Source organism: Sinocyclocheilus rhinocerous, unplaced genomic scaffold (assembly GCF_001515625.1).
Source record: "Sinocyclocheilus rhinocerous isolate Xijiao unplaced genomic scaffold, SAMN03320098_v1.1 scaffold68, whole genome shotgun sequence".
Lineage (NCBI taxonomy): Eukaryota > Metazoa > Chordata > Actinopteri > Cypriniformes > Cyprinidae > Sinocyclocheilus > Sinocyclocheilus rhinocerous.
In genome coordinates this window covers 1,366,544-1,388,088 of record NW_015666487.1, presented here as the reverse complement: position 1 = coordinate 1,388,088, position 21,545 = coordinate 1,366,544, and the positions used below count along the sequence as shown (strand labels likewise).

General features: G+C 38.1%; 3 protein-coding genes across 9 annotated transcripts in view; 1 reads left to right on the top strand and 2 right to left on the bottom strand.

The window, feature by feature from the left end:
• Nucleotides 1–773: 773 nt before the first annotated feature.
• On the top strand, nt 774–6,996 carry prg4b (proteoglycan 4b). Of its 6 annotated transcripts, none has more exons than XM_016543699.1 (15): nt 774–1,168; nt 1,421–1,537; nt 1,698–1,820; nt 2,583–2,669; nt 2,794–2,835; nt 3,077–3,130; nt 3,295–3,459; nt 3,568–4,182; nt 4,420–4,503; nt 4,726–4,862; nt 4,970–5,123; nt 5,257–5,358; nt 5,522–5,575; nt 5,672–5,797; nt 6,585–6,996. In XM_016543699.1, the coding sequence occupies exons 1-15, from the start codon at nt 1,105–1,107 to the stop codon at nt 6,701–6,703; spliced, it is 2,043 nt and encodes a 680-aa protein (XP_016399185.1). In that variant the 5' UTR covers nt 774–1,104; the 3' UTR covers nt 6,704–6,996. The 6 variants fall into 6 exon arrangements, with proteins under 6 accessions (XP_016399185.1, XP_016399183.1, XP_016399180.1 ...); XM_016543697.1 differs by having other exon boundaries at nt 781–1,168; nt 3,541–4,182; XM_016543694.1 differs by having other exon boundaries at nt 790–1,168; nt 3,295–4,182.
• tprb (translocated promoter region b, nuclear basket protein) overlaps nt 6,961–21,545 on the bottom strand; it is a 21,641-nt gene continuing 7,056 nt past the window's right edge. The window contains exons 23-51 of one of the 2 annotated variants that reach the window (XM_016543693.1): nt 21,003–21,155; nt 20,046–20,366; nt 19,778–19,965; nt 19,517–19,664; nt 15,637–15,774; nt 15,229–15,360; nt 15,001–15,131; nt 14,676–14,886; nt 14,440–14,586; nt 14,122–14,320; nt 13,804–14,000; nt 13,642–13,715; nt 13,326–13,522; nt 11,928–12,230; nt 11,696–11,838; nt 11,521–11,601; nt 11,201–11,412; nt 11,163–11,166; nt 10,973–11,092; nt 9,119–9,200; nt 8,805–8,962; nt 8,617–8,685; nt 8,415–8,503; nt 8,229–8,332; nt 8,009–8,107; nt 7,608–7,761; nt 7,319–7,431; nt 7,152–7,241; nt 6,961–7,042 (exon numbers count right to left, since the gene is read on the bottom strand). In XM_016543693.1, the coding sequence (XP_016399179.1) occupies nt 7,005–7,042; nt 7,152–7,241; nt 7,319–7,431; nt 7,608–7,761; nt 8,009–8,107; nt 8,229–8,332; nt 8,415–8,503; nt 8,617–8,685; nt 8,805–8,962; nt 9,119–9,200; nt 10,973–11,092; nt 11,163–11,166; nt 11,201–11,412; nt 11,521–11,601; nt 11,696–11,838; nt 11,928–12,230; nt 13,326–13,522; nt 13,642–13,715; nt 13,804–14,000; nt 14,122–14,320; nt 14,440–14,586; nt 14,676–14,886; nt 15,001–15,131; nt 15,229–15,360; nt 15,637–15,774; nt 19,517–19,664; nt 19,778–19,965; nt 20,046–20,366; nt 21,003–21,155 (4,095 nt within the window). In that variant the 3' untranslated portion in view covers nt 6,961–7,004. Of the gene's footprint in view, nt 7,043–7,151; nt 7,242–7,318; nt 7,432–7,607; nt 7,762–8,008; nt 8,108–8,228; nt 8,333–8,414; nt 8,504–8,616; nt 8,686–8,804; nt 8,963–9,118; nt 9,201–10,972; nt 11,117–11,162; nt 11,167–11,196; nt 11,413–11,520; nt 11,602–11,695; nt 11,839–11,927; nt 12,231–13,325; nt 13,523–13,641; nt 13,716–13,803; nt 14,001–14,121; nt 14,321–14,439; nt 14,587–14,675; nt 14,887–15,000; nt 15,132–15,228; nt 15,361–15,636; nt 15,775–19,516; nt 19,665–19,777; nt 19,966–20,045; nt 20,367–21,002; nt 21,156–21,545 lie in introns of both variants that reach the window. The other variant, XM_016543692.1, reaches the window with a different exon arrangement.
• LOC107732392 (phosducin-like) overlaps nt 17,392–21,545 on the bottom strand; it is a 21,438-nt gene continuing 17,284 nt past the window's right edge. The window contains exon 5 of the transcript XR_001638868.1: nt 17,392–17,401. The gene's annotated coding sequence lies outside the window, so the exon portion shown is untranslated. The remainder of the gene's footprint in view (nt 17,402–21,545) is intronic.

Below are 21,545 nucleotides of genomic sequence, written 5' to 3'. Positions count from 1 at the left end.
TATTATTTATAAGTAGTAGTAGTAGTAGTAGTAGTAGTAGTAATAATAATAATAATAATAATAATTATTATTATTAAGTAGTAGTAGTAGTAGTAGTAGTAGTAGTAGTAATAATAATAATAATAATAATAATAATTATTATTATTATTATTATTATTATTAATTAATAATAAAACTGGTCTGGAAGATAAATTATAAGGAAAGAAATAGTAATAAATGTATGCGTGCAATGTAAACAAGATCATTTTTATATAAGAAAAAAGGAAAATATTTAAATGTAAGGAATGTTTATTAACAACTGCGAATAAATAAATAAATAATCACAAACAATAAATAAATAAATAATCACAAGCTAGTCTTTAAATAGTAGGCTAGTAGTTAAATGCCTAAATGTATTCATTCTGCCATTTCAAGAATTTTGTTTGATTTTTGTTTTTATATTTATTGCTAGAAAAACAAAATGACATAAATCAGGAGCAGCTGAGGAAGAGGGAAAAAAAGACTGGAAGGTTCCCCCTCGGTAAACAACGCGTCCCGGGACCCCTCTCCCTCGCCGGGCGCTTGGAATCGTCCTAACCTTCCCCCCCGTTACGGTGCACCTGGACACGGACACTACATTGACAAAAAATAAATAGCCTAGGCTATTACCATTAATTGTCACTATAATATGCTTTATATGTCGCAGAAAGGTTTGCTTAAAATTATTTGAGATTATTTGGATGCTAGAGACGAAAAATGCACCCAGAAAATCCTATTGACAGAAATACATTTCCTAAAAATGTTGATAAATATGTATTTTTATGTCTAACATTTATTTCCCCACCTGGAAGTTGGAACATTTTAATAGAAATAGTCTGTGATGTCACCCAGCGAACTTTGTAAATGTTCTCGACAGGCACACACAGTGAGGGGGAATGTGCAAGTCTGTTTGCCCATGTGAATCACCGCACCCTCGCAAACGAGACGATTACTAATTCATCACTGACTGTATAATTGGACCGACAGAGGAACACCAACGCATTCTGGCCTCTATATAAAAGTGAAGATCACTGCAGGTGAAAAAACAGAGGCTCTCTTAGGTTATTCCAACAGTGAACAACCGAGATGGCTACACATCTGTCCTTACTGCTGCTGTTTGCATATGCCTCCACAGGCTCTTCAGATCCAAGTAAGTCAGCAGAATATTGTTCAATCTATACTGCCATCTATCTATCTATCTATCTATCTATGTTTTTATTCTGTAAATATAACAGTGAACTGTTTTACTCTAAAACATGCACTGATTTCAGTTGACTGTATATAATTAACTCATCTCTTGTTGTGTTTGTCTCTGTGTCTAAATGTACATACGTGTTTCTCAATATACTGAATTCCCAGTCAAAGTCTGTTCTCTCTAAAGTAAACACTGTTCTCTGTCCAGGTAGCTGTAGGGGTCGTTGTGGCGAAGGCTACTACAGAGGAAGTTTGTGCCAGTGTGACTACAAGTGTCTGAGCTTAAATGAGTGCTGTTCAGACTTTACACAGTTGTGTACTACAAGTAAGGTTTCATATGAACTCTCCTCTGGGGCTGTTTCTTTAATTAATATCGGAGTAGCATTTGATGTGAATGTCATAAGCACTGGTGTAGTCTATATTCTTTGTAACAAGTCTGTAGAATCATTTTGGTGAGACTGCATTGCTATTATTTCTGATCACAGAGGACTCATGCAAAGGACGCTGTGGGGAGCCTTTTCATAGAGGCAATCCATGTCACTGTGATATTGACTGTGTCTCATACAATCAGTGCTGCCCTGATTATGAGAACATGTGCTTGGTGGAAGGTAATAATGTAAACTACAAAGAGTTTTTTGTGTGTAGTAGATAAAGGAACTACAGCATATTTGAATCAAATAATACCTAAATAAATGATCACTGATAACGCTGCAAATGCATGTGTGGTTGTAAATAGATTTGCAATAACTGATACTAATTGTATGTTTTTGATGTGACTAACATACACTGATTGCAAAAATATATAAACAGCATATCACACTTTGGGTTCAGTAAGATTGTTTTTGTTTTTGAAAGAAGTCTCTTATGCTCACCAGGACTTCATTTATTTGATCAAAATACAGTAAGAACAGTCATATTATGAAATATTATTGCAATTTAAAATAACTTCTTTTTTTTATAACAGCATCATTACTCCAGTCTTCTGTCACATGATTCTTCAGATGTTGAATGTTGAAAAGGGTTTTGCTGCTTAATATTCCTTTAGATTTTTTTTCAAGATTCTTTGATGAATAGAAAGTTCAAAAGAACAGTAATATTAATCTTTACTATTAAAATAGTAATCTTTTCTAACAATGTAGAAGTCGTTACTGTCACTTTTGATCAATTTATTGCTTCTTTGCAAAATAAAAGTATTAGTTTCTTAAAAAAAAAAAAAACTCATACTGACCCCAAACAATTGAATGGTAATATTTATTATTTATTCATTCAAATAATTAACAACAGAAATGTGGAATTAGAGATGTATCCATCCATTTGCATGCATCTAATCTTGCCCTGATTTTACGCTTATGTCTCTGTGACTGTCACAGATACTGCCTTAAAACCAAGAAAAACTGCCACCGCAGCTCAAAGGACCGCTAACTTATGCCTAAACATAAAGAATAAAAAGTCTACAGGTATAATTACTGTAGCTTTGTCATGAATAACCAAATCAAAGTGTACTAATCTTTTGCTTCATGTAACTTGATTTCTTAGTAACAGTACTCTTAAAGTATAGTTGTGATATCTTTTTTTTTTTAGAAACCTCCAATGAGGAGATGACCAATGATGAAGGGATTGGAGGTGAGTCTTTCTTTTTGACTCTCTTTATCTTTTTTTTCCCTGTAGGACACTTGTTGAAAAGTAATCATAAACTAGGTTACTTTGACATTTGATTATTTATGACAATAGAGAAAACAGCAGACAACATTTTTAATTGCCCATTTGGCAAGACACACAACAGTTTTAGTCAATATGATTTTGTGACCACAGGCAAACCCATTGTACTCCGTTGAAATCACTTTGTTTTCTTATGCCGAGGCAGAAGAGTTAACGATCCCTGAAGATGAAAGTGAGCCCACACCTTCTGAGGGCCTTGGTGAGCAATAATAATCATAAGCTTTATTTGTCAAATATGCAAAACACCACAAAAAGAAACATTTGTTCACAAAGATATGTTGATGATTACAATATTAAACATTTAACTTTTATTTTGTTAAACTCATGTCCCAGCAGAGACAATTTTTCATGTGCATTTAGCAGTTTTGTCCTCTACAGATGCAAGCAGCATGCTCCCTGCTGATGAGAACCCAACAGAAGGTCCATCAAGTGCAACACCAACAGAGGGTCCTACTAGCACAGCACCAACAGAAGGTCCTCCAAGCACAGTACCAACAGAAGGCCCATCAAGCACAGAACCAACAGAAGGTCCTCCAAGCACAGCACCAACAGAATTTCCATCAAGCACAGAAACAACAGCGTGTCCGTCAAGCACAGCACCAACAGAAGGTCCATCAAGCGCAGAACCAACAGAAGGTCCATCAAGCGCAGAACCAACAGAAGGTCCATCAAGCACAGCACCAACAGAAGTTCCATCAAGCACAGCACCAACAGAAGGTCCATCGAGCACAGCACCAACAGAAGTTCCATCAAGCACAGCACCAACAGAAGGTCCATCGAGCACAGCACCAACAGAAGTTCCATCAAGCACAGCACCAACAGAAGGTCCATCGAGCACAGCACCAACAGAAGTTCCATCAAGCACAGCACCAACAGAAGGTCCATCAAGCACAGCACCAATAGAAGTTCCATCAAGCACAGCACTAACAGAAGTTTCTTCAAGTGCAGTACCAACAGAAAATTCTGTCACTGAAATGACTACCAAGGCACAGAGTGAAGACCCAGAGGAATTGTCATCTCTCAAGGATCCTAGAGCTACCCCTGTCCCAAAGAAGACGCCATCTGCTCCTGCTCCAGTGAAACCAACAAAAAACCCCATTAAACCTAGCATAGACAAGAACGACAAATCCGAACCAAAGGAACCTCTCAAGGATCCTAGTGGCATTGTTCCAATCAAACCAGCGGAAAAACCTCTTAAACCTAGCTCAGACAAGAATGGCAAAACAGATAGTATTAAAGATTATCAAGCTGGTAAGAGCTTTCATGCTTTATAATTATTGTATATTTATCGTTCATGCTTAATATTTATTGTTATTTTGTTTCCACTAAGAGCCTTCATGCTTCCCATCTGAAAACTGTGCTGACACTCTAATGCTAGCATGAATATTTCAAATTCTAGTTGTTTTTTTAAAGAAAGTTTTGGATAATTTCAATACTTTGGTTCTGTTTTTTTTTAAATAATTAAAAACATTTTTTTTTCTTTTGCAGATGATTATGACACTAACCTCTGCAGTGGGCGTCCAGTCAGTGGTTTGACTACCCTCAGAAATGGTACCATTGTGGTGTTCAGAGGTCAGTACCAGATGCACGCTCGCTTTATAGCAACACTTCATTTATTTTTGGTTCAAAGCATTTATCTTTTCCATTTTCAGTTGTTAACCGTTAGAACAGAGTACAAGGAAAAAAACATATTTCATTAATCAAAAATTAAAATGGAAAGTTCCAAAGTGTAGGGAACTGTAAAATCAGATGTTATTTGTGAATAAAATTCCACTTTCCCTTTCTTCTCTATAGGACATTATTTTTGGACACTGGACAAACAGAGAAATCCTGATCCTCCTCAGTTAATTACAAAGGTGTGGGGAGTCCCATCTCCCATCGACTCGGTTTACACCCGCTGCAACTGCCAGGGCAAAACCTACTTCTTCAAGGTTGATACAAAACACTTCAATTCACTACAGATTGACAATCACAGAAAATTATAACAGAAGTGGTGCTCGACAACATCTGCTATGTCCTGTTTGTGCGTATTTCACAGGGAAGGAACTACTGGAGGTTTGAGAATGGTATGATGGATCCTGGCTTTCCCAAACCCATCAGCCAGGGTTTCGGACAGATTGGTCATATCACAGCTGCTTTATCTATACCTCAGTACAGAAGCAGAAAAGAGTCGGTAATCTTCTTCAGAAGAGGTAAGAAATGGAAGAAAAATGCACATGTACATTCTGTAAGTACACTATGGGTGCCTGTTTTTATTAGGTTGGTGTCAGAGTCTGTCGCTCCAAGACTTTCCTCTGTCTCTGACTTTCAAATTGATTTCTGCAGGTGGAATGGCACAAACGTACACATACCAGGTTACTCCAAGCTGTGGGAAAAAGCCAAGATATCCTGTGTTTACAGTGAGAACGAGAGCCAGACGACAAGCTGGTAAAGAATCACAATAAAATTGAGAATAAGGCCATTTCAAACAATACAGCATTACGTTTAAGAGATGAATCACATTTAAATGACAAAATAATTGGAAATTAGACAGTTGTGTGTAGACAAGCATTTGTGCAAACATGCAGAAAAGTGAAAATACCATATATAGTACTTCCTGGAACAGATGTTTCACAAAGGCCTCAAACAGGACATTTTGTTCCAGGTGAGGCCTAACAGACCAGATAAGCGACCTTAAACAGTTTAACTGAAACAGAACTTTGAGCATTTTGGTTCATTTTAAGATTTCTTCTTTTCACAGATGCAGCTCTGGGGCAAGAGATCAATATCTCAAAAACCTGGAGAGGATTTCCGACCATAGTGACCTCAGCCGTGTCTGTTCCTTCAAGGGTGAAAGAGGGATACAAGTATTACGTATTCTCTCAAAGTGAGTATGTCAATCATTAAAGCTGCTACTGGACTCGGTCCCAGCACTGTTTCAGGTTACAACTAATGAGTTCTCAACCAAGGTGGAGTTTTGTGGATGTCTGAATGTAGCTAAATTTGTCATGGATGGACAACTGAAAGCCTGGCTAATCACTCAACCAGTATTTTAGTATTATTTATATCCTATTATAGTATTTATTAATATTTTGAATTAGCTTTTATTTTATGTATTTCCAAATTTATACTTTTTTTTTTTAAATACCTTTCAGTCAGCTGCCAATGCAACATTTCTAATTTTTTTTTAAATATTTCATCTGATATTTACATTTAGTCATTTAGCAGACGCTTTTATCCAAAGCGACTTACAAATGAGGACAATGGAAGCAAACAAAATCAACAAAAGAACAATGATATACAAGTGCTATAACAAGTCTCAGTTAACTTAACGCAGTACACGTGGTAAGGTTTTTTTAAATAATATAATAAATAAAAAGAAAATAGAATAGAAAAAGAATAGAGCAAGCTAGTGTTAGAGGTCTTTTTGCTTTTGTTAATTGTATAATAAATGAAAAGAAAACAGAGAATACAAAAAGATTAGAAAGCAAGTGTTAGATTTTTATTATAATTTTTAAAGAATAGAATTGGAATAGAGAGTGCTAGAGTTAGAGGGTCAAATAAAGATGGAAGAGATGTGTTTTTATTGTATGTGTGATGTTTTATTCACCAATAATATTTTTTAATTAAAAACACTGCTCTTAATGTTGCATTTCTGTTCCTTTCTTTCACAGACAAGTATTACAGCATGAAAATGGAAAGAGAAAAACCAGTGATCCTAAAACCTGCTACTGGTCCAAAGGAAAGTTCAGCAACCAGCTTCTTTAAATGCCCAGAAACCCAGAAAAACTGAATCATTCATGTCTTTCCCTCATGCCATATATTGTAAATTTATATTTCTAGTGATACACTTGTCTTAGGTGCAGTGGAAAACAACATTTCATGGTAAAGCTGCATCTTTGGAGACAGAATTATGGACAAAGAAAGATTTCCTTCAAAACAATTTTATTGTACGGATGTAAAATCATTCAAATAACATTGATGGGTTGTTCAGAGCATTAAACTAACAAACAAAACTTATAATACATAGCCTTAAAGCAGAAAAAAGGTATGGCTGTGTTCTTTTGGAGAGAATGTATTGCTCCAGAGCTGCTTCACCTGGCAAAACGTCCCCTCATACCCATGACGCCATCTACAGCAAGAAAGTTGTCAAATCCACTTGATTGATCGTGGCTAAAAACTAAGTGTATGAAAAAATAAAGATATTTGCCACAGTTGGAGAAAATTGTACATATTCTTACCTCTCTTTACAAAGCTCCTAGAACCACGACCAACAGTCCACTGTCTCCCAGATCCCGTTCTGACTTTAGGAGGCTGAGAGCTGCTTGTGTCTGAGAGAAAAGACACAGAGTTTGTGAAACCGATATGAGATATTGGAGGTTAGCGTAATTTTAGTGTTTATTTTTACCTGCAGAACTAGATGAAGGTTCCTGGCTTGTGGAAGGCAGACAGGCCTCATCTGATAGCTGGGCTAGTTCCTCCGCCTCAGTCTGTGACACAGCCTCAAGTGAAGCCTCAGCACTGCAGAAATATTTATCAGACACAGTTATCTTAATAATATACACACATACTACACACCTGCTCCATTATGGAGCCCATGATCTCTCAATGAAATAACTAACTTCTTATGTTACAACAGTGGAAGTAAATTGTGATGTCAGTGTCTCATGTGGGTAGATTTAAGGGCTCATGTTTACCTGTCTCCTGCGTCCATGAACATGTCGTCTCTCTCCTCCACTCCACTCGGGCCTGCAGGAGCACTAAGGCCGGGTGTGGAGGTGCTCACCATGGGCACAGACTGAGAAGCATGCTCAATCGCTTCAGATGCCACGGTTTCTGATAAAATTGTCACTGAATGGATTAAAAAAGATTATTTAACCAATTGTAAAATGGTAGAGGAGAATTAGGTATAAAATGGGATACTAAAACTATTTTGAAATAGCTTGTCATCTCTCTGTGTCTCTCTCTTTGCCGCTTTGGAGGGGCATTTGAATTCTCAGTAAATGAAATTGCACAAGTGGCCACTGCATAATCCTGCACTTTTCCAAGATTATTTTTAAATGATTTTGACTATTAGGATGCATGGTTTTGTTCGTACCAGGAGCGGCAATCTGTAGTGGGGTTGTGGGCACACTGCGGCCTCCTGACTCCTCCTCATAAGCTCCAAGGAAAACAGAACTCTCATACATGCCTAAACCTGTAGAACACACAGAAGACAGCATTAAAAAGTGAACCAATCAACCAACCAACATCTGACAGAAAGAGCAGTCAATGAACAGTCATTAGTCTGAAAAAGAATGTAAGGTAATATGTGCTACCTTGTGATGGCAGCTGGCCAAGATCTGAGTGAGAGGAGCTGGTCTGCGAGAGATCATCTGAAGGACCGAATCGAAATCGTGACACGCCTGCCACCTGTGGAGAACTCCATACAACAGAGAATAAATCAGTAATTTGGCTAAATAAAAAATACAACCACAGCAAAGTGTAAAGGCAAAAACACATACTGGATTGCTTCAGCATATCCGTCTGAGCGAGGAGGAGGAAGTGTACGGGTACTAGGAACCATCCTGTCATCATCCTCATAGAAATGTTGCTGTTGGAAAACAAACAAAAAAAAAAGATAAAAGACACAGATTGATTGACAAGCATTCAAGCTCAGACGCAAACACACCACACAACCAAACCAAGAACCAAAAAGCAACTCACTGCACTACTGGCCATTCCAGAAGAAAGCTGGAGGCCTCGTCCCACTGACGGCCATCGAACTGGGAGCCGCTGCAGACACATGCGAGTTATTTTTTTAAACACACATTCCATGCAATGCCTAACAACAGCAAACTAAGAATAAGCTCCTCAGGGTATGCCACTCAGTATACCGACGCCTTTGCGCACACCTGGACTTGAGCAGGGGGTCCCAACTCCTGAGCAGGTGGGGCCAAGATGTTTAGACGAGGTGGAAGAGGATGCTGAGGTCTCCTGGGTGATTGGGGGTGAGGTCGAGGGGCAGAACTGGTGACAGGTGCTTCAAAAACATCCAATGTGCTAGTTTCAACTGAGCCATCACATTCAGATGAAAGGAAAGGATAAAGTATTTTAAAACACCAACAACTGACTTTATGAAGCTTGAAAGCATTCATTGTAAATACATGGAAAGATCAACACGACGGACACGTCCTTTCAGACATATGGTTAGGTCACGCTCACTTACAGCTCTGAGAATCTGCCATGCGTTGGGTGGAGTCTGTCGCTCCAAGACTTTCCTCTGTCTCAGTGCCTGGATCCTCAGGGCCCTTGGAAAGGATGGTGTGGAAGAGAGGTAGAGCGGGAATTAGCGGGAAGAACATTTCTATTTAATTTCATGGGTATTACATTTTGATTCATACATAAACAGGGAACGTTTGTCTGAAGCAGAATGGACTTGAATGACGTTATTATCATAAATCATGTGTAAAGGCTGTTGCACCAGCTATTCATAAATACATTGCATAATGGCAAGTTGCGGTTGGATCATTAAAATGGCATGAGACAGCTCACATCGGAAACTTGTGCTTACATAAACATCTCTGATGTTCAGCCCAAATGTAGGTGTTTATGCTGCACTAAAACCACTCACGTCTACTAAGGCTGAGCAAACTGAATTGAAGAACTGACTCACTTTCAATTCAATAGCCATATCCCAAAGGATGTTTAATTGGAATGATGGGAAAGAGAATTTACTGAACAACACTTCATTGATACCCATTCACATGAATGAAATTTCATTAGTCCAGCACAAGCTTTGCAACAAAAACCATGCAGAGAACATAATTTTAGACTAATTACACCATTCAAAACTATTTAAGGAAATTAGTACTTTTATTCAATTCTTGATCAAAGTGACCAAAAAAAAAAGACATTTATAATGTTACAAAATATTTCTGTTCTTTTGAACGTTTTATTCAAAGAATTATAGTGTAACATTTCCACAAAAATTAAATTGATAAGAACATGGATAAGAAATGTCTTCTCCTGAGCACCAAATCAGCATATTAAAAAGATTTCTGAAAAACCATATGACACTGAAGACTGAAGTAATGGCTGTTGAAAATGCAGCTTTGCCATGACAGGAATAAATTTCATACAGTAAAACAGAAAAGATCTTAAAATTGTAATGTCTCACAATATTCCCATCTTCATTTAACAAATAAATGCAGCCTTGGTGAACATGATTAGTGGTCTGATATTTGGCATTTTTAAAATATCGGCATCGGCTAATAAGTTTTCCTGTTTGGCCGATGCGTTCGAGGCGGGACTTTTATTCTGACAGCGGCAGCGCCTGAGCACAGTGCTCACATTCTCCCTCTTGTCCGCTGTCATCGTTAACAGTTCTGTCTAATAGAAGACAGAATTCTGTCTAATTCTGTCTGCGGATAGTGAAATGTACGGAAAATCAATTCAAGACGTAATCAAACAGATGATGAACACTATTACAGTTAGTTCTGTACGGTTACAGTGTTTTTATTATATTTTTTATTAAATATTTATTTATTTGTGAAAAATACTGTGTCATCTAAAGTATAAGTATGTTTATTGAACACATTTACTTTTTAATCAATTTTCAAATGATTTCAAATTTCTTAAACATTAATTAAAATAAATAAAATTATATCGGCTTTATATCGGCCATCGGTCACCCTGCTTTCCAAGATATCGGCATCGGCTGTCAAAAAACCAATATCGGTCGACCACTAAACATGATACTTCTTTTAAAAAATAAATAAATGAATAAAAAAAAATCTTACCAACCCTAAACTTTTTAACTGTTAATAATTAAGAACTAATTTCAATTGGTGCCATTTTATTTATTGATTAATAATAGGCTTTCTAAATGTTATGCTCTATGGGTAACTCGGACTAAAAAAATTAAATAAAAATATACCTACAGCAGTTTCTTCTAATTTAATTTGAATTTTACTTCTTAAAATTCAAATGACATCTTTTCATCCTGTTTGCTACCTCAATTTCAATTCAGAAATTTACATTCTCAGCTGAATTCTTATCGGTACACATTTGTGGTGTCTACCTCTGTGTCGTCCCCCTCGTAGGCCTCATTGCCATCTCTGCTGCCGCTACCTTCATTGCTCTCTTCTCCCTCTTCCCCAATACCGCCATCCTCATCATCATCATCATCTTCCTCCTCCTCCTCCTCTTCCTCATCCTCGTAATCCTAAAGTGGTAAAAAAAAAAAACTTTATAATATGATAGCATTAAACATCACTGAATTTCAGCTGCGGTGCAACTACATACCTGCTCCTCTTCCTCCTCCTCCTCCTCCTCCTCAGATTCCTCTTCATGGTCTCCCTCACTATCTGTGTCACTAACAATGACTATGACATGATGATCAGGCTCCTCCGGGCTTCGATGGGTCTCAGATGGATGGGGCAGAAGTCGGTCTCCAGGGACAGACTGAGACGGTCCGGTTTCCTCATCCATCTCCTCCAAAGTAGCGTAACTCTCCAACTCCTTCACACAGATATGCACATAAAGCACCCATTTCTATTGGTTTCACACTTCTGCTGTCTGAATACAAACAGGAAGTTCCTATACACATCCTCTTGCCATTACCATTACCTGTCCAGCGTCAGGAGCCTCCTGGCTCTCACCCGGTACAACGCTCTCAGCCTCAGTGCTGTCTTCAGCCAGCATCTCTTCCTGCAATGTATAATTGTGTTGTTTTATGTTGCGCACTGATTTAATTATTCTTTAAAGCAAGAAAAAAAAAAAAAAGAATGCAATCTTGACTTACCTCCAGACCTACTCTATGAATGCGAACCCTCTTGCAAAAGGGAATGTCACTGGGCTCATCCTGAGACTGTGTGTCAGCAGACATGCTCTCTTGTTCCTCTTCACGGGGGCGTTTGCTCAAGGCACTACTAGGAGATGCGGACACTATAGGAGGAGGACACATAAGAGATCATCTTTAGAGTGAGGTGCCGTAAACCTGTTCAGCTAATCTGGTTGAGTATAAACGATATTACCTGCACTGGCACTGCTTGTGCTAGCGGTGGCACTCCATATCCCTGTGGATGTAGAAAGAGGCCTGTCTAACTGTGAGTTTGGGAGCATTACAGCAGCTAGAGGTTCCTGATTGGATGGTTCAGCAGGGGGTTGGGTTTGTTGCTGGGTGGGCTGGATGAACGCAGTGGCCTGGCTCTGCTGTTGAATGGTCAGCAGAGGTTGAGCAAGGGTGGTCTGAACATTAGGGCTCGTGGACCGCACTGAACCGCTGGCACTGCCATACACAGTCACATGCTCAAGCGGGCCCTCGGATGACTGCATAGCTGCAAGGTCAAGGGGGAAAGAAAATTAATTTGTGACCCTGGACCACAAAACCAGTCATAAGGGTCAATTTGTCGAAATTGAGATTTATACATCATTTGAAAGCTGAATAAGTAAGCTTATTTAAATAAGGACAATATTTGGCCGAGATACAACTATTTGAAAATCTGGAATCTGAGGGTGCAAAAAAATAAAAATATTCAGAAAATCGCTTTTAAAGTTGTCCAAATGAAGTTCTTAGCAATGCATATTACGAATCAAAAATTACAGTAGGAAATTTACAAAATATCTTCATGGAACATGATCTTTACTTAATATCCTAATGATTTTTGGCATAAAAACAAAATCAATAATTTTGACCCATACAATGTATTTTTGGCTATTGCTACAAATATACCCCAGTGACTTAAGACTGCTTTTGTAGTCCAGGGTCACATTTGTTTGCACATCAGTCAGTGTTACTGTTAAGTAAAACTATTAAAACCCTTTTTGTTAAATGAAATGAATCCAAAAGTAAACATTAAATGAAAAACAGATTTAGAATGTTTTTTTTTTTAACTAACAGAAACGGTTAAGTTACTAAAATTACTGAAATGAAAACTAATAAACAACAACAACAAAAAAATAAAAATAAATGAATAATTATCTATTATTAACAATAATTAATATCTACTAAATAAAAACTATCAATGCCAAGCACATAAAATGGCAAAAAATTGAAATCTAAAACTGAAAAAATCAAATTCAGAATAATTCAGTGTCATTGATATACTATTGTAGTTGGTAATATTTTAAATTATTTAATATTTTCTGTTTTCATTTTAAATGCAAAATTTTAGTAATTTGTGTTTTGTCATTACTAGTTTTTTAAAAAAAATTTTTTATATCTATATAGTTTCATAAAGTTTATTTTAGAACTTTGAACAAAAAAGTAACTTTGAACAAAAAAGTCCTGGAATAAAAAGTTTGTTACATTTTTTCATCACAAATATTTCATTTCAGTAAATGTTTAATTCAATTTTTTTTTTTTTTTTTTTTATGGTTTCAGTTTTAGTTAATGATAATAACCCTGGTCAAAATCCCAGTCCAACACTTACGCTCTTGGCTCTCCACCTGCGTGGTGGGCATGACTGTGGCAGTGGGTGTAGGGGTGGGCACTGGGGCAGGAGTGATCATAGGTTTAATGCTGGCCCTTGGGGTGGATTTGTTTCCTGGAATGGCTGGAGGCTTGCTGGGGGTTGCTGCCAGTGGCGTGGGCTTTATGTTCGCAGTTGGGGGCTCTGAAGTGCTTGCACTATGAAAACAATGTAGAGAGGCTTGACTTGTAGAGATGCTATTTTTGAATTTGCCAGACAATGATTACTAGTTAACAGTGTAGGTGAATGTGAAGCGCCCCCTCTAAAAATACTGTACCTTCCTCTTTCTGCCACTGGTGTGGACTTCAGAGAGATCTGTCGCTGTTCTGTTGTCCTTTGCGGTTCCTGGGTCTGAAAAGAGAAGAAAATCTTGATCAACACGTAAACATTTAAACTTGTTCAGCTATAGGTTTGCAATTGCATGTCTGTGTGGTGTTACCTTGCTGGAGCCCTGCTCTGGAGGCTCATCTCTCTGTTCTCCATGTCTCTCCTGCTGCTCGCGAAGGTCTCGCAGCTCCCTTTCCTGTCTGCTCAGACGACCCTCATACTGAGACTTTAGTGCACTCACTCGCACTTCCAATTCCTCTTTTTGTTGCTTCAGCTCCTCATTTTCTTTCTGGAGCTGACCTTTTACAACTGGAAGTAGAGGTCAAAGTGTCAAATATCAAAAGGAAAGAGCCAACACAGACCACAAACCTCATAGTCAAAGTAACAAGTAGAGAAAAAATATTAATTTTAAAACAGGGTAAATTCTTACCAGAAAGCTGGCTGATCTTCTGCTTGGCCATTACTATTGCCTTCTTGGTCCTCTCCTCCTTTTCAGTCAGCTGCTGTTTGAGTCGCTCCTCCTGAGATGATTTCTCCTGAAGCTCCTGCCTGAGACGCGTCAGCTCCGCTTGTAGACGAGAGGCCTGTTCCTGTGCATTGCGTGCCTCTGTTTCCCGCTCTCCTACAGTCTGCATAGGACAAAAAGAAAACTCACACCATGAGAATCATTTTTCTAAAAGGTACCCAATCATTTTAGTCTGATCTTAAAAAGGGGTCATATAAACTTTAAACTAGGCAGTGAACTTACTCTATTGAGATTCTCCAGATGGCCTTCCAGTTCTCTAGTCCTGTTCTCTGATTGGTTGAGGGACTCTTTGAGGGCCTGAATTTCTTGAGCTGATGCCTGCTGTGCCTCTTGATCTTGAGCGGGTGCAGATGCTGCTGCAGCTACCAACTGCACAAAAACCCAAATAAATCAGACCTCCACTCCAAACACACCTTTGCAATTTCAAACCACTTTCTTAGTCATAAACCCTGGCACACCTTGTCATATTCAACCTTGAGCTCTTCGTACTGGGTTTTGTAACGTCGACCAATCTTTTTAACTTGTGTGATTGTTTTTAGTTTCTCCTGGATGTCCAGATTTTTGGCCTCCTGGTCTTTCTTCAGGCTGTCCCTCTCCACCATCACCTTCCCCAAGTTCTCCCTTAGGTTCTGCACCTGAGACTGCATCATAGTCAAAGAGCCACTGTTCCTGCAGAGAGCAAGAATAAAGCGACATGCATAAAATAGCCAAGACAAGAATGAAAAGATAGTTTTTGCCAGTGAAACTTTGGTGTATCCAATGAAGGTAGAGAACTGCTTTAACCTGGAAGCTTCAGCTTTGAGCCGACTAGTCTCCTCGACAAGCTGCTGGATGCGTTTGAGATGCGCTTCCCTCTCAGAGTGCAGCCGCTTGTACTCTTCTGGGTCAGTGTCCTTCTGCTGGCTCACCAGGTGCTAAACACCATAAGAAAGTGATGACCCAGTAATTTTCACCAATGACAAATACATAGTTTTTGAAGGCAACACCTCAAGATACACACAAACTTCTGACCTGAGTGCGAGCTTTCCAGCGTTTGATATCTTCTTCCAGAAGCTTTTTCTCTGCCTGTAGCATACCACTCTTCTCACTCAGCTCTGCATTGGACTCCTGCATGGGCAAGATGTCTGACTCAAGTTTACGTACCTGTGAAGCAAAACACAGTTATTATGACTACGAGTATGTTATCCTCTTTAAGCAAATACGTTACCTTTTATTAAATTTTTCAAGTGTATATCAATTTTTTTATATGTAAAGTAACATACATGCATAATTATGCACATAAAAAAACTTGAACAATATATAATTAAAGTCTTGGAGAACAATTCTCTTAATAATACACAATCAAATATTATTTCTTTTTTTAAAAGCAGTATTTCAACTAGCAAATATAATTGTTGACTATATTTTTTGGTGGCTTGCCTTGGCTTGTGTATCCTGCAGCTCCTGTTCCAGTTTCTTTTTCTCCTCCCTCAGCATCTTATTGGTCTCCATTAGCACATTCATGGTCTCAGTCTTCTTCATCAGCTCATCATGCTGGGCCAGAGTCTTTGCAGTCACCTTTAAACAAAAATTAAACAGGCTGAGTAACAGGTACAGGCCAAAGGAAAGTACAGGGCTGGTAACCAAGGCAGTTAACTAGTACACAATGTTTCTGCAGGATTTTTAAGCTCAAAAGCAACTAATGACAGGGAAGAAGACACTTTTAATCGGCTAGACAAGACAGACTTTGATTTAGCCACAGTGACGTCAGGCATAAAGGAAATTAATGAACTACTTTAAATGGATTGAGAAGATAGTCATAAAAACGGATGAAGAGGAAATGATGAGTGTGTTGTGGGGGAGAGAAGGAGCCTGATAAAGAATGAGTGCGCAACAGAGGAAGAGGAATGTTGAAAATGAGATGCATCGTCATCCAGATGGTCAGACCATGAAGATTCACATGTGTTTATGAATCGGTGTGTGTGCAGACACAGCAAACCTCACTTAACACAAGCCAAAATCAACAACATCCTTCTTTTAGGAGCACCAGCGGTGCCAAAAGCCCCTCAAACAATTCACAAACCATACGCCTCGTCACAAGGGCCTAAACCACCGCATTTATCAGACTGAAAAGAGGGGGAGAGTAGAAGGTCTGCTAAGTCCATGCTGCTTTATACTTTAAGAGAAAACCAGAGAAAAAAAAAGAAGAGGCAGAAGACCTGCAACATGTTAGCCTGTACATTCCGCTCTCTGAGAACATGTATATTTTCACTGATCACAGAGAAAAACAACCCAGCACAGAAGGGCCATGAGATCGCATGCTTGGAGAGAGAGAAACAGAGGAAGAAGTGAACCAAACCAGAGCTTTTCTACTATAAAAGAAATATGAAGATGGTAATAATATGCATTGGGGTCTGCACATATGAGACCAATTGAGGGAGCAAAAAGATCAAAATATTGAGGAAAATCACCTTTAAGGTTGTCCAAATGAAGTTCTTAGCAATGCATATTACTAATCAAAAATTACGTTTTGATATATTTACAGTAGGAAATTTACAAAATATCTTCATGGAATATGAACTTTATTTTATGTCCTAATGATTTTTGGCATAAAGGAAAAATTTATTATTTTGACCCATACAATGTATTTTTGGCTATTGCAACAAATATACCCATGCTACTTATGATATTTGTGGTCCAGAGTCACATATGTAAAACCTGATCATATTACCCAACAGAACACAATTTTATTTATTTCCAGATTCATAGAAGACCAGGTTATTGTGGACCATAAGGGCTATAGGCTATAGACAAAAGGAAAGCTTCAATGGCAGAGACTCATCTTAAAAGATTTGAGAAGGTTTCAGGACTTCAGGATTATGATGATGGAGGTTCTTCTCATGTACGGTAAAATTACACCTCTCATTCAAGTTTTGCACCATTTTTGGTTTGAGCATGTATAAGGGACCAGAACACAGGGTTTCTGCAGGATTTTTAAGCTCAAATTTAAGACTTTTTAAGACCTTTTTTAAGACCTGCACAAATAAAATTAATACCATATGAGCGGGGTATAGGGCAATGTCTATAGTACCATATTAAACTGTAAAATTACTGTAAAAAGCATAATTTACAGTTCAGATGCAAGTTTTCACAAAAACTAAAAGTGTAATAAAATGATAAACTTTACATTTCAGCCTTTAAACCACTTTTAAGAAAATGGATGAGTCAAAAGTATTAATTATTATATGAACAAACAATTATCAATAAATTATTAAATCAATTAAATAACAAATTAGGGGTGTGCGATATTAACAAAAAATTACATCTCGATAATTTTCTGGGATTTTATCGATAACGATAATTAGACGATATTTTGCCGAAGACGAAGTGTGTTATTGTGCTGACATCTTAGGGACTGCATGCCGTGGACAGCTGACTCCTGAATTTTTTTATATTCTTCATATTCTGTGTGGTCAGTTCACAGCAGTGATAGAAATTAGTCATTTCCAACCAGTTTTATGGGCATTTTTAACTTTAAGCCTTTTTTTCTAAAAGTGTGCACCATCTTTTGAGTCAAATTCTTGCATTTGGGCTGTTACCAAGCAAATGAAATCAGTATCAACTAAATTTATCTTAAATCTTTAGCTGCATTAGAAGTGGCATTTAGATGCATTTGCACACTGTTTAATGCAGCTCTGAGGGACATGGAATACTTTTACCTGCGGTTACAAATGCATAAATAATGTTTTGATATATTAAACATAAAACATTGAAAATTGATGTTTGAAATTATTTAAAAAATGAAAAGGTACCTTAAATGTGAAATTAAAACCGCCAGTAGGTGGCAGCAAGTCACTGTTAAGGGAGTTATTGCGATTGAACCGAATAATTTAAACGGTTGATTCTTTCAGGAACAAAACACCTTCCTGTTGCTCAGAGACACAAAACAGCGCTGTGGTTGTGTTTGGAATGATTTTTGTTGGAGAAATGGATCAAAAACAGAAAATATGGTGTCTAAAACGGAAGTCTCTTAATATTAACTGTTGTATAAAATCAATTATCACATTTGTAATCATGCTGACATGCTGACTGAAAAAACGTCACTCTTCGTGTGATATTAACTATATGAAATGATATAAATATATACATTTTCTGCCCCATATCTTGAATTATGTGATAATTCTAAATGCATTTTAATAGACTGATTCATGCAGTGAAAGAACGCACTCTAAATGCGCACGCGCACTAGTCTAAACTACTAAGACTTCACGTAATGTATGCGTGCACTCTGTAGGTGTGTTTTGTTTGCTTTTTGCGATATACTCGATAATATCAAATCGCACATCGTTAAAACAATTATGATATTATCGCAAACCATACATATTGCACACCCCTATACTGTTTAGATCAGTGGTCGCCAACCCGTCGATCGCGATCGACTGGTAGATCTTTATCACTCTTCCAGTAGATCCCGAAAAAAAAATTAAATAAGTACAAAAATGCATTACATTTATGGGGTTATATTTTTAAATCCTGAAATTAATCTAGATCAAATCAAAAACAACTGCCCGTGCAGATCTTAATTAAAATGCAGTGGTTGCCTCTAATTTCAAATGGCTAGATATTTTTGTTTAAAGCCAGTTTGTTTGTTATAAAGCAAATAGCCAATAAATAAATTTGCTTAAAAATCAGTATCAGTATCCAATTTGCTAGTAAAAAAAAATAAATAAGAAAGAAAGAAAAGAAAATCTGAATTCTGCATCAGCTATGATCGGCGCATCACTCATTAAAATACTAAGTAAAAGGCCTCAAAAAAAGGTTGGTGACCACTGGTTTAGATTTTTAAAATGCATTGTCTTATTATCGATCTACCAGTTTACATTTAAAGCTCTGCGTGTTTGCAGGGTAAACACATGGGTCGATTTTTGCATTTGTCTGAAATCTAAACAAAACAACAGTTTTATTGAAAATGCACATTCATTCTCTGCCAGCAGGTGACGCTTTTGGCAGACCTATAACTATTTCCCCGGTACAGGCAAAACACAACGCAGCGCAGCACCGGACTTTGAACGTGCAGCGCTCATGAAATCATAGCCTTTTGAAGTTTAATCATCGCATTCAGCATATCTCAATTCTGGTCTTTCCATCCCCAAATTTAAGACCTCTTGAAATCATAATTAAGACTTTCTTGTACAATTTAAGACTTTTTAAGGCCTTAAATTTGATGCAACTAAATTTAAGACTTTTTAAGACCCCGCGGAAACCCTGAGAACAGTTGATCAGTAATAAAATGGTATGCATCTGGGTTCTCCAAACCAACCTGCATCTTCTCTCTCTCTGCATTCAGACGCTCCTGCACATCCTTCAGTTCTCTCTCCAGATGTTCCACTCTCAGCCTGTGCCTCAGACTCTCACCCTGGACCACCTCAAACCGGGACTCTGCGATCTCCTTCTCACGCCGCACAAATCTGCAAACCATGAAGAAATGAGAGACTGCCATGAAGGAAACTCTCTCCTTGACACATTTTCTTCACAAAATTATAAATCACTGAAATTGATAACATAAGGAAGAAAAAAAGACCTTAGGATCTCCAGGAGCTGCTCCTGAGACTTGCCCTCCTCTGTCAGAGAGACGTTGAGTGGACTCTCGCTGGTGGCTCGCTGCAGCTGACTGGCCATTTGTCCACTCAGAGTCTGTATCTGCTCGTGAAGGAGTGTGTTCTGCCTCTGCAGATCCTCACAGCGAGACTCTAACTTAGACTGCTCCTCCTGATGTGGAGAGAGAAACAAAAAGACTGAGAATGCTATTACTACTTCCATAACAGCAATTTGTTTCACAATTTCTTTACCTTGAGAATCTTCTCTTGCTCCTCCCAAGAGACACGAGCCTCTAGAAGCTGTGCACTGGTGCGCTGAACTTTCTCCTCCAGCTGCTGTCTGAGATGAGCTGCCTGCAGAGCCTGTGCTTTGGTAGCCTGCAGTGCTTCCACATCAGCTGCATGCAGCAACATCTCCCTCTCGTACTTATCCTGCGCCTCAGCTGCCATCTTAGCCTGCTCCTGACTGTCCAGGATGGCCTGCTGTTCCTGTGCAGCAGCAACAGCAGCTCTCTCCAGGACGCTCTGGTGCTCCGCCTGCAGGCTGCTTAGAGATTTCTTCAGCTCATTCAACTGGGATAAAGGATCAAGAAATACGTCAAATTCTGCCTCTAAAATCACAATACTGCTCTGTTAGAATGGATAAAAAGAATGCATTATAGAAAATGAAAACAGAATGGCACAGAAATGAACATAGAATTAATTACATTAACACCCATTCCCACACTGTGAACTACTGTGATGGCTAGACAATCTTTTAGATGCCATGAAGCCCCAAATATGATCATCTTTATGCAATGGACCCCTATCTTACAATTTAAAAGGCAGCTATTTATTTATACTTATAACTTATAGCATAAAATCTTTTCTTTAACTTTTTGAACATTATATTTTCCTACTCACTGTAATACTCTACTGTTTGATGCATTTGTTGTTGTTTTTTTTAATTTAAATAAAATGTAATTATTTTGAACATTTTATTAATTTAGTTTAATCTTTGTATTTATTTTTGTACGTCGTTTTTGACTAAAATTTTCCATGGATCCCCTAGAACTCCTTTGCGGCCCCCAAATAACCCAGTTTGAAAACCCAAACAGTTTTAGTGCAAGATACCTTGAATAACATTTGTGGACTTTAGGAAAAAGAAAAGAAAGCGTAGAATGTGCTCTTTAAATGTCAAAGATCTAGTGAGCAGAGGGAATTCAATACCTCTTGCTCCACAGCAGCAACAGCTTTGCTTTTCTCTTCTAGCATACTCTGCTTCTCCTTGTCTGCTTCCAGAAGTTTCTGCTCCAGCTGTTTATACTGTTCCTGAGCCGCCTCCACCTGGGTTTGCACAGATGATCGCACCTGCTCAGTTACCTAAAAGTGTAAAGAGGAATTTTTTTTTTTACAAAATAAATAAAAATATCAAAATTAACTCCATTTACTTCCTTAAAGGGGTGGTTGACTGGTTTTTTTATAGGCTTGATTGTGTTTATGGGGTGCAGTCTAACATGTGTTAATGCTTCGTTTGTTAAAAAACGCATTATTTTTCACATAATTTACCTTTATTCCACACCGCTCTGTCCCTTCTCCTCTGAACGCGCTGATCATTTCCTGCTTTTATGAAGCCCCTCCCTCAGAAATACACGATGGGCTCTGATTGATTAGCTGGCCCAGTGTGTTGTGATTGGCTAAACCGCCTCTAGCGCGAGTCTAAACGTCCCGCCCCTCAGCTCAGCGGGATGCGCTCCGGTTGTATTGTAAACA